This window comes from Neofelis nebulosa, chromosome X (assembly GCF_028018385.1).
Source record: "Neofelis nebulosa isolate mNeoNeb1 chromosome X, mNeoNeb1.pri, whole genome shotgun sequence".
Taxonomy (NCBI): domain Eukaryota; kingdom Metazoa; phylum Chordata; class Mammalia; order Carnivora; family Felidae; genus Neofelis; species Neofelis nebulosa.
Window position 1 is genome coordinate 90,127,730 of NC_080800.1, and position 12,151 is coordinate 90,139,880.

The window sequence follows — 12,151 nt, forward strand, 5'->3', positions numbered from 1 at the left end:
ACCCGAAAGTGTTTCCTAGGCAAAGTGCCTGACTGTGTTTTTCTGGATATTCTCCTAACTCACTGTGAGTCTTCAATAAATGTTAAATCACTGTGAGGTAGATTCTGAGGTCCCTTTCCTGTTTCCTTGTCCCAAGAGAATCAAACCACAGACGGGGGATAGAGGCAGCGAAGAAGAGGGGACCTTGCTCCAATCAGCCGCTCTTTTCCCATTCTTGGGCCCCTCCACACCCCCACTGTCCTGGCTGGCCTTCAGGGGCACGACCCTCAGCCGCGTGAATGCGGGTTGGAAAGCAGCTGGTCCCCTATAGGGACAGGGGAGGGGAAAAGGTTGGGGGAGGCATCTTTTCCTGCAGCAAGTCTAAGGTGTATGGCAGGGCGGGAGAAAAAGGGAGGAGGGCCGGGGAGGGAGTGGCCGTGGCCTGGGGTAAAGGGAGAAAAATACCGGAACAGAGCAAGGAAAAGAAGGAAAAGAGGCCTCCATCGTCAGGCACTGAAACCGCGAGTGGGACTGGGGCGACAAAGGCAAGGGAAGAGGACATCCTGGTCCCGCAGGAGTCTCCTTTCAGGGCAGAAAGGAGGAGACGCGCCGAGAAGGTCACAGCCATGCAAACACCCCGAAGGAAAGCTGGCACAGCGGCTCAGCATTAGCCAGGCTTCTTCATTCCCCGTGAGCTTGGTGAGGGCCCGCTGAGCTCCTACTATGTGCTCGGTGGACACAGATGCGCCCGGGGCAACCGGATCGCGGGAGCCGGAGTCGGCCAAAACGGCTTCCCTGAGGGGGCGGACTGTGTAGACGGGCGGTGAAGGAAGGTGGATGTGCACGCGTGCAGGCTCTAGGAGTGCAGAACGCGAGGCAGGCCGGGGGAGGGGGGGAAGGAGGCGGGGACTGAGGCCGGAGGAGGGTGGAGAGGGGAGGAGGGAGGGGGATGGGAGGTGTGAACAGTGGGAGCTAGGGAGGTCGCGGCGGGGAGGCGGCGAGGCGGGGCAGTAGCTGCCCGAGGGCGTGGGGGGGGGGCGAGAGGCTGCGCGGGACGCCGCCGGGGGGGGGGCAGTGGGAGGCGGCGGCGGCGAGGGGGAGGAGTGAGGGAGGGGAAGAAGGAGGAAGCGAGCGCGGCCGCTGCAGGGGGAGGAAGACGGGGAGGAGGAGCCGCGCGCTGTGGCGGCGGCGGCGGCGGCGGCAGCTGCGGCCGCCGGGGGAGCCGAGCGCCGGGGCGCGGGGAGCGCGGGGAGCGCGGGGAGCGCGGGAGGCGAGCGGCCGCCGAGCCGGGGCCGCGGGCCGAACTGCCGGTGAGTGGAGCCCCAAGGGGCGCGGCGGCCGGTCCCCGGGCCGGGCGGGAGGCGCGGGCAGATGCGGCGCCGGGGCGGAGGGAGGGGGCCGGCCGAAGCCCAGCCCCCGGCTGGCCCGGCCTCCCGCTCCCCCCCTCCTCCCTCCCCGCCGGCTTCCTCCCGCTGCTGCCTGCGCCAGGGGGGCTGGTCCCGGGCGGGCCGCGGGAGGGGGGAGGTGCTGTCCGAGGGCGGGCGTCTGGGGCCGGGGGTGGAGCTGGGGGCTCGGGGGTGGACCCGGGGGCGGGAGGCTGGCCCGGGACGGCGCTAAATTGGCTGGAGGGGCCCGTCGGCGGCGAAGTTGCTAGCTGGGGGCAGAGACGGCCACGCGGTTGCAGGAGTAAGAGATCCCCCTGTGGCGAGTGCGTGAGACGAGGAGTCCGGCGTCCCTGCCATCCCCGTCGCCCTCCCAGCCTGCCCGGCCCCGCTAGCTCCTCTCCTGGCCTCCGCGTGTCCCCTCGCTCTCACCCCCGCCGCTCCCCGGTTGGCTCCCGCGGCACTGCCGGGTCCCCTCGGCCCTCGCCGTGACCCTCCCGGCCTCCGGCTTCCCCTGACCCTTGCTTGCTTCGCCACTGCCCCTGTTCCCTTTTCTGCCCTCGCTAGTCACCCCGCCCCGCTTCGTAATTCCCGATGCAATTGCCTCTTTGAGACCTTTTTTTTTTTTTCCTCTCCTTCCTTTTAGATTGGCCAACGGCTCCTTTCAACCCTGCCTCGTTGGTGGCCACTGGAGAAGCGCGGGGGGCTCCCCAGACAGCCGTGGGGACAAGTTAGAGCCAGCACTTGACCCCGGGCCTCGCGTGTAGCTTCCCTTCCCCTGCTCTAGGTGCCCCGGTGTCTGGAGGGGGGTGCGGGTGCGGGGGTGTGCCCTCCGGTACCCGTCCCAGCACCCGGGCAACCCTCTGGGCTTGTGTTCCATCTCACTCTTGCATCCTGCACGGTGTTCGAGGGGAACCACTTGGCATCATGTCCCGGTATAGCTACCAAAGTCTCCTGGACTGGCTCTATGGGGGCGTGGACCCCAGCTTTGCAGGCAATGGGGGCCCCGACTGTGCTGCCTTCCTCTCTTGGCAGCAGCGGCTGCTGGAAAGTGTGGTGGTCCTGACCCTGGCCCTGTTGGAGATCCTGGTGGCCCTGCGGCACATCCTGAGGCAGACGAAGGAGGACGGTAGGGGTGGCCGTGGCTGCCAGCCAGAGCAGGTGACCCAGCGGCCAGAGGAAGGCAAGGAGAGCCTGAGCAAGAATCTGCTCTTAGTAGCCCTGTGCCTGACCTTCGGGGTGGAGGTGGGCTTTAAGTTCGCCACCAAGACCGTCATCTACCTGCTCAACCCTTGTCACCTGGTCACCATGATGCATGTGAGTGTGTTGACTTTTTCCCTGGCAGCCCTAGTGATAAAGTCCTTTGTGTGCTCAGGACACTCGGAAATGTAGAGCACTTCATCTTGCGGGAAGCGGGACCCTTAAAAATGATTTTCCAAGAGTGGCTGTTTTTGTGCAGGTTCCACATTTGGCTTTCTTTCACCTTTGCACAATGCGTCAGCCCCACAGTGGAGGTGAGGGACGTAGTGACAGAGCCCTGGGAACCACTGGCACTCTGGTAGGCTGTCCCTCCCCTCCCAGCCCTACCCTGGGCTTTCACAAGCAGGACGTCTAGCCCCAGCCAGGTGTCCTTTCTGAATCACATCTGGGGACCATGGCCTGCCCCCATCCCCTCTGCTGCAGTGAATTTCCCAGAGGTCTGACGACACCCTTTCCTGGAGGTGGTCAGATAAGGTTCCTTGTCTCCACTGTGATACTTTGGGGATATACTTCTATGGGTTTCTCTTCATGACTCTTTTTTCACTGGGGAGTTTCATGCTCTTAAGGCGAGGTTTGCCTTTCAGTTCTGAGGTGTGCATTGGAGCAGCACCAAGCTCCTACTAAGCGCCCTCTGAAACAGGCCCCAGGCCGACTCCTGAACTTCCGGGCTGGTGCTCTCTATCCACGGTGAGAGCGTATTTATTTTTTGCAAACCTCTCCATCTTATCACTCTTCTTCTGTTTCCTGTGGTCATGGTCCGGGGTGCTCAGAGAGCTGATTTCTTTACCTCCCATTAGCGGTGCTAAGAAAAACAAATGGGATTGAAAAGGAGAGTTGCCAGATACATAAAAATAATCTGGGTGAGGCCCAAGAGTGAGAGTCTTTCTGTACTCAGCCTTTGTGGAGAGATGTTCTAAAACTATAAAATCACGGAGGAGGAGGAAGAGGAGAGAAGGGAAAAAAAAATCTTTATTTTAGATTTCGGGCTGTGAAAAACCTGGTGTGTTTTATTCAGGGACAGTTTTGAAACCTGTCATTAGCATCTTTATTGCTTTTATATTTGTAGAAGGTTGTTCTCCGGAGACTTGTGACAACCCTGTGTGGGGCAGGAGGTTGAGATTATTATCTTGGTTTTACAGGCCTGGTGGGGCCCAGGGACCAGGGATGGGAGGTTGCTTGCCCACAGCCAAAAGACAAATTAGCGTCTGGGTTGGAAAAGTCGCCTACCCTCCTTGGGGTCGCAAGCTGTCAGTGGTGACTGGGATGTCTCAGGGGGAGGCCTGGGCTGATCATGGCGCTGCCTCCTTGTGGCTCTGAGGCTCTGGAGTGCCCAGCGCTTGCTCCTTCTGTGTTCTAGGCCCTCCTTCGATTGCAGGTTCCTGGCCTCAGTTTCCCAATCTGTGAAATGTGGCGAATGGCCTTCAGCCCCTTCCTGTCTTTGCAGAGGTGGCAAGGGGGGTGTGGATAGCTGTGTGGCTGTCAGCATCCAGTGGGGCTGGAGGGCGGCCTTTTTTTTTTTTTTTTTTTTTAAAGACAGGGCTTCTTGGGATGTAATGCCGTACACAGGAAGCCCAGGGCTCTCCTAGCTAGCCCTTCTGTGTAAATTTGAGCCCAGTCCTCTTTCTTTCTTTTTTTAATGAAAGGGCTTTTTGTTAATGCGAGGAAACAACGCATCTCAGCCGCTGCTGTGGGAGGCTCTTGGGACAGGAGTGCTTTTTTTGGATGGCAGGTGGTGAGGGTCAGAGGGTGCCTCTCCTACAAAGGGGTCTTGAGGCCTCTGGCAGCCACATATCTAGAAGGTCAACAAAGGACCAAATTTAGCCTGACTGGGGCTGCAACTGGTGTGATGACATCAAACCTGGCAGCACCGTGGTGTTGAGTGGAAGGGTTTTTAGAAGCTTTTAGAAGACTGTAGAGACTTTGTTCTGGCATTATTCAGTTGTGTGACTTTGAGGAAAAATAACTTCTTGGGCCTCAGTTTACCCATCTGCCAAATGACACAGAGCTTCATGCCTAGCTCTGGACACTCAGCGTTCTGTGTTCTCTTCTCCTCAAGTAGTGGCCAGGGATGCAACAGAGTGCTATTCTAGAAATGCTTTTTGGCTTCCTTGTGTGGAAAAAGGAACCTCATTTCTTCTTTGCCGAGGTCGGGTGGCCTTGTTCGTCTTCGGCTTCCTGTATGTTCCCAGTAAAGTCAACCTGACCTGGCCACCCTTGGGCACATGCGTAGATGATGATGGCACTTGGGGCTGGTTGCTGCGGAGGGATGCATGCTTGGGTGGGGCGGGGAACTGTGGACTGATTCCTGTCTGTCACCTATGCTTTTTATTGTCCTGTGCTTAGCTTAGACTCTGAAGCTGTAGGACAGGGAGCAAGAGAACAGAGTCATGCTGAGGAATTCTTGACTCTGACCAGGATTGTTCTCCTATGCTCTTTACTCCTATCCCTGCTTTGTGTCATTTAAATTAGTAGCCTCAGGCCTGCTGTGGGACCCAGCCTTTGGTCAGTCCCAAATCCCATACCCTACCTATGGCTCTTTCTGGGAAGCAGGAAAGTATGGATTTTTCAGAGTTAGTGGGAGTCCTTAGAAAACTCCACAACAGATGGTTGGAAACCGTTTTCTGACTTGACTGCAGCAAGGGCTAATGATAGCCAGGGTGGTTAATAATACCTTACACTTACCTGGCACTTTACTGCTTATAAGGCACTTTCACGTGCATTATCTTATTTAGGCTTATGATAGGTTAGCGTGGGCCTGGAAAAAGATGTTAAAACGTTTCCTGTGACTGTATATTCCAAAGGGGAGATGTTGAGTACAGAGAAATGCTTTGGCAAGTGAACATTCTGTGGAGTTCAGAGGTCCCGAAAAGGAAAGGGACACATTGACTGAAATGAAAGGGACAGCTTAACAGAAAATATTTCTGGTGTGTTTCTCCCCACAGGATGACTCAATTTTGGCTTCATAGAAAGGCCTTGTTCCTCTGAGTCCATGTAAGTTTATAACAAGGACAGTATTGCTTTAGGCCAGGAAGTGGAAGAGTTGGAGGGAAATTGGTTAGCTTCCCCATCTCCCATTTTTCAGTCTGTAAAATATTTATTCCCAAGGCCTTTTTAAACAACCCCTCATCATAGCCATGCTGCTCTTGGGTGGCTGCCAGCATTAGAAGCATAACGAAGGGCAGTTCTTGTGTCTGAGCTCTGTTCTTGATTAATATTCCTGCTGTCCGGTTTCTTTTTGGTCTCCTCTGATTTCTCAGAGGCCCTGGGACCGTGGGTGATCATGGTTTGTGTGACTGAAGCACAACCATCTCCCATATCCCTTCAGCCGGAGTGCAAGAGGGTTGTCAGGATTCATAAGCCCCAAGATTCACGCGCCATTGATAAGCCTTGGTGAAGATCTGTGGTGCCTGCCAATAAGTATTTCTTCGAGCATGGCTAGTCCCTTCATGCATGTTATTCTTGCAGGTATGGGTGACAGGAAGTGAATTTACTCAGCGATTATGCTATTTGCCAAAAATCACCCGGCAAGTTCACGGCAGAGGTAGCTTTAAGACTGAGCCGCTGCGGTGGGAATTGAGGCTTAAGCAGAAAGAGATTCTCGTAGCTGTTTACATCCTAAAGTCTACAGTTTCTCAGCAGAAGGGTTAAAATGCTCGCCAGTTGGACCAGTTCTGTCTGTACAGACTGGTGTTCTTAAATTAGTGGCCCTTCATCTCCCTGGCGTGCGGTTATATTGTCTGTGTCTTAGGTACGTAACAAAAAGACCCCATTTTGGATGGCTTTTCTAATTGTCCAGTTCCTGTCGGTTCTGGACGTGTCTGTGTCCAACATCTCCTGATTGGGCAATGAACTCAGTGGGGTACAACATATGGCTATGCACATAAGGCAGGCTGGATCCGGGCTGGACATTTGCCAAATTAATAATCGATGCCATAGACCCCAGAGTCCCACGCCAATGTTTTTTTTCTTTTTTAATGTTTATTTTTGAGATGGAGAACATGAGTGGGGGAGGGGCAGGGAGCAAGAGAAGGAGATGGAATTCCCAAGCAGGTTCTGTGCTGTCAGTGCAGAGCCCTTTGTGGGCCTCAAACCCCACGAGTCGTGAGATCATGACCTGAGCCAAAAACAAGAGTTGGATGCTTAACTGACTGAGCTACCTGGGTGCCGCCAAGCCAGTGGTTTTTAGCCAGTAGTTTTTTCTTAACGTTTATTTATTTTTGAGAGAGAGAGAGAGAGAGAGAGAGAGCACTCGCGTGCAAGCGGGGGTGGGGACAGAGGATCTGAAGCAGGCTCCTGCTAACAGCAGCAGGATGATGCGGGGCTCAAACTCACAAACCATGAGATCATGACCTGAACTGAAGTTGGATGCTCAACTGACTGAGCCACCCAGGTGCCCCTTAGCCAGTAGTTCTGACTGAGTCCCATCCTTTTTTTAGGGTTAACATTGCTATTGATTTCCTGTCTTCTTTATACTATATTAGAAGTCTCATTTCCACCAAATCCGGCTTACTTGCTTTTGCTTCACTGTTTGATTTTCCTACTTCCTCGCCACAAATGTAAGAATGGCACATCTTCAAAACATTCCTGAGCTTTTTCTGACACCTTTTGGAACTAACTGAATAAACAGTGGTGTGTTCCGTTCACCCTGTGATGGATTTGCTTTAGAGAAAACCTGATGGATTTTGAGAACTAGGCTTTTTAGCACCCCCACCCCCCACCTCCTTGACTTGAGACCAGCCACACCTCCTCATCCCCATCTGGTGTCTGGAGCACTGATAACTGCCCCTCCTTGGAATTGACGTTGGTGGGTAATGGGTACAATGAGGGATCCAGCCATCTGCTGACAGCTTATCAGATGGACTGTGTCCTGTGTTATCAGTCCAGGGGGACACAAGAGGATGATGTTTATATGGGCCTCAGCAGTGAGGCATGACATTCCTTTTTAGTTTGTTTTATTTTTTTCCCCCGAGGAAATTTGCAGAGAATTTTTCCATCTTCCATTGTTACCGTCTTTTGGGGGTGTCTGTCCATTATTAAGAGAAGTTGTGTGTGGATTGTTGTGTCCCACAACCCACAGATGACCCTAGGACTTAACACTGGCGCTAGTTTTGCTCATGGCTTGCTGTGGGGACCCGAGCAAATTATTTCACCTTCTCCTGTCTCTGTCTTCTCTGTGAAATGGGCCATGTGGAAAACAAAGCATTTTAATCTTCTAAGTAACTGTGTGGTCACTTAAACAGAGAAGCTGGGTAGAGCTGATCAGAGCTGGCACGTGACCAATGTATTTTCACCTCAAGTCAGAAACTGACAAACCTCCGCTCCTTTGCAACTTTTTTGCTAGCTTTTGGAATTCATTCCCCTGAGCATTTCTGTGACTCTTCTCTGGCTCCTAGTCCTTGCTTGTATACCTTTCTCATGTATAGCCCGTAAAACTGGATGTTGTGACTGGTCCCAGTCTATACCTGCCAACATAATCCAGCATGGTGCTCGCTTTTAAGGAACAGTGTGTTGCTGGCGCCTACTCACGGGATGATCCACAGGCTCCCTGGATTGTTTTCAAACTTAAAAAAATATATATATATTTATTTATTTATTTTGAGAGAGAGAGCGAGCGAGTGAGTGCAGGGAAGGGGCAGAGAGAGGGAGACAGAATCCTAAGCAGGCTCCACACTGTCAGCACAGATCCCGATGTGGGGCTCAAACTCACAAACTGTGAGATCAGGACCTGAGCCAAAATCAAGAGTTGGATGCTTAACTGACTGAGCCACCCAGACGCCCCTCCCTGGATTTTTGTCCCTTTTGCCATACCTGGGCCACCTTTGTCATCGTTGTCTTCATAGGATTTGTTGTCTGTTCCTCCCCACTGTAGATCGTCCTGAAGATCTTCTTTCCAGATGACCCTGACCGACTCCAGTTATTCCAGTCATTCTGGTAACACCTTTTGTCATCCTTTCTCAACCCTCTGAACATTCCTCAGATGATTTGGCTCATTAACGTATACTTTTGTATATTTGTAGGTAATTCTGCATTTGGCTGGGTCACTTGGGTTTTTTTTTTGTGCGTGTGTGTGTTTGTTCAGTCTCCACCGTTAGCATGAGCATATATATTTTTTTTAACAGAAGGGGTCAGTGTTATTTTTTTTTCTCCTTTGTAACTCTCTGCACAGTTTAATACAATACCATACACGTACATTGGTTGTTCAGCGTGTACCTGGATAATGCTGACTGCCCGATGGACAGAGCCAACTTTCTCCTCTGTGTTTTTGTTGGCCTCCAGTGGCCCTGCCTGTGTTCCTTTGAGGCCTGATGGGCATGGTTCCTGTGTCTCTTGTGCCCATTAGGAGAATCTCCTGTCCGTTTTTTGAAATAGAGGAGAGAGGTGGTCAGGGCTCTAGCTCACACATCTTTCTTGTTGCATTTCCATCACAAAGAGCCAGTGATTAGTGCTGCAGCCTGCTCTCTGCCCAGAGTCTCTGCTCACTTTCATCCCAGTGAGGAAATTATGCTGTTGGATCTTGGTCTTAATCCCTCGGCAGACATCTGGACAGGCCTACTTCTTTTCCTTCCTTAATATCGCATAAATTAAAGAAATGTTATTAGGCTAGTGATTCACTTTCCATCTCTTTCTGCATGTTTCAGTGGTAGCTCATTGTCATCATGCCTCATCAAAATGCCCTTGGTGAGAAGAGCCAGATTTGTAAACTTCTCCTGGCCTTTTGTGTCTTTTTTTTTTTTTGTACTTGAATTGTTTTTTCAGCTTTATTGAGGTAAGATAGCTGTAAGATACTTAAAGTGTGCAACATGATGGTTTGACATACACATACATTGTGAAAGGGTTCTACTCATCAAGTTACTGTATTCATAGTCTTACGTATCTTTTGTTAAATTGAGAATATCTCGTCCCAGGTGTCCCTCTTCTGCCAGTAACTGGCAGTGTGGACATGAAGAAACTGTGGGTGTGGAGAGAAAGGATTCTCGAACTTTCGTTGTGAAAAATGACCTTGGAAACTTGGTGTAGTGCAGATCCCTGGCTCTCTACGTGGAGTCTGAGTAGGTGGAGGGCAGTGATGGCACTCTGCATTTATTACATGCTCCCTTGTAATTCTGATGTTGGTGAGCCTTGAACCCCACTTTGAGAGACATTATCTAGTAGTTAAAGTATTAGGTAGGACGTTGGTTCAAAAGCTTATCCTGACTGGCGTGAATCTGGGTGGCCTGTGGGCAGGGCATTGAACCTTCTAGCAGTGCCTCAGTGTTTATGTAGGTGTTAAATAATGTGGCTGCGATTAAAAGTGTGAAGGCCCCAAGTTACTGTGAGATACATTTTATGGTAGCTTCAGCATTCCAGTGGCTTCTTTGGTGACTGGGAGTTATGTCACTGAAGTAAGTATTTCAGCCAGGCCTCCATCACCTTCCGGTCCTCCCTCCCTGCCAGTCTCTAAGATCTTTGGAAGCTAAGGGGAGTTTCCAAAGAGTTACTGCATGCTAATTCTGTTTGCAGGACACTTGTTTCATTTTATTTTTGAGAGAGAGAGCGTGAGCAGGGGACAGACAGAAGGGCAGAGAGGATCCGAAGCGGGCTGCATGCAGACAGCAGACAGCCTGACGTGGGGTTTAGACTCACAAACTGCGAGATCATGACTTGAGCTGAAGTCAGATGCTCAACTGGCTGAGCCATCCAGGCACCCCACATTCAGCAGCTATTTATCCAAGGAGTCAGAGATGAATACGAAACATTCTTTCCCCTCGTGTCACTCGCTTGAGATGAGACAGACAAGATCAACGAAATTACAATGTGACATTTACAGTAACATTTGAGCAAGACATAGGGCCCAGAGGGTCTTTTTTTTGTTAACTTAGTGCAATGAAGGAAAGCCTTCTAGAAGAGGAGACATTTGAGCTGGCTCACGAAAGAGACCCATCAGCTGCGGGAGAGCAGGGACTCTTGTTTGTCTGGTTTTCTTTTCTAGTGCCTCTATCAGGGCCTGGCTCATAGTAGGTGCTCAGTGAGCTGGGCATTGTAGGAAGGAATGGAATTCTAGGCATAGGGAACAATATATGCAAAGCATAAGAAAGCTTCACAACTGTAACTGGGAGTCATTCGCATATTACTGTCAGGGGTAGATTTCATCTCTTTTCTCCCTTGGCAAACCAAATAAAACTCCAGAAATGCTCTGTCATTTCTGCGCTGCTGATAGCCAATTGCAGTTGCCCATCAGTGCTCAGTCGGGGGCTCGTGAGCTAGAGCATTGTGTTCTCTGTGCTGTCCCAAGGAGGGCCCATGCTGTCAAGGACAGACAACAAAGAACATTGATGAGAGTGAGAAGGCATTAAGTACAGGAAATGAGATAGCAGGCATCCCACCTGCGACCAGAAGATTTTTAGTGTCTCATGCGATGCTGTCCTGCTACCTTTCTTTTTCCTGTCCCTTCGCCCCTGCTTCCAAGTCTCTCCCCCAGCCCAGCCCATCCAAGCTTGCCCCCTTCCAGAATAATCCAGGCTCCAGTGCAATGCCTTCTAGCATCCAAAATGACCATTCTGTCAGAGGCGGTGATAGCCATGAGGGAATTAGGAAGAAAGCTGTTCCGGTATGAAGAGGTTTCAGACCTAACTGGGTGTGTGTGGGGGGAGGATTTTCCAAAAGGGCCTTGTTACCCCAGCGTGATCTCAAATTGATGAGGTGTGTCCCAGTTTTTTTTTTTAAGGTTTATTTATTCTGAGAGAGAGAAAGAGAGAGTACAAGCGGAGGAGGGACAGAGAGACACACACAGAATCCAAAGCAGGCTCCAGGGTCCGAGCTGTCAGCACAGAGCCTGATGTGGGGCTTGAACCCATGAACTGTGAGGTCATGACATGACCAAAGTCGGACGCATAACTGAGCCACCCAGGCGCCCTTCTCCCATTATTTTTGAGCACATGGCCTTTTCCCATGTTCAGTCCTTGCTACCCTACTTGCTGGCCCCCAGCGTGAGCCTCCCTCCAAGGTGCTTGAAGTCTTGGGGAGGACTCCTCCTCCTCTGGGCATCAGCCTTCTCTGTTGACTCTGCTTCTTCCCGGGGAAAGAGCTGCCAGCTAAGCAGGGCATGGCTTGCATATCTGTCCATACATGCTGTGTTGAGGGATCTGGATCTGAAGGGGAGGGTTTGGGGGAATCTCAGTAACCTGTGGTTCCGTTCCCATAGCTGCGGGAGGAAATGCCAGAGGGAAGAAGGTAGGGTGTGTCTTGTCCTGGGCCTGGAGGTGCTCAGGGAAGGGGATGGGTGGCAGGAGCCAGGAGGTTAGAGAGGATTGGCCTATCTGGCAAAAACAGTCCAGGCCGTGCCCCGTTGGGCAGGTGTTTAGGTGGGTAGGAAAGGGAGAAGCAAAGTCATCCAGGGAAGTCAGGAAGCACGGGCCCATGCTGTTTCCAACCTGATGCCTTCAGTCTCCCTGCCTCTATCACGTATCGTGGTGGTATAAACTCAGGGTGTATTTTGCCTGCGTGTTGAATCGCCTTTGCCAACCGACCAGCTGTGTTTGCAGAAAGCCTCT

General features: G+C 51.9%; 1 protein-coding gene across 6 annotated transcripts in view; it reads left to right on the top strand.

Moving 5' to 3' along the window:
* The first annotated feature begins 465 nt into the window (after positions 1–465).
* The window catches only part of TMEM164 (transmembrane protein 164), a 173,666-nt gene continuing 161,980 nt past the window's right edge, over positions 466–12,151 (top strand). Inside the window, exons 1-2 of one of the 6 annotated variants that reach the window (XM_058712378.1) lie at positions 1,166–1,289; positions 2,008–2,678. In XM_058712378.1, the coding sequence (XP_058568361.1) occupies positions 2,289–2,678 (390 nt within the window). In that variant the 5' untranslated portion in view covers positions 1,166–1,289; positions 2,008–2,288. Of the gene's footprint in view, positions 679–1,117; positions 1,290–1,551; positions 1,688–2,007; positions 2,679–8,528; positions 8,553–12,151 lie in introns of those variants that run through there. The other 5 variants (XM_058712377.1, XM_058712379.1, XM_058712383.1 and 2 more) reach the window with 5 other exon arrangements.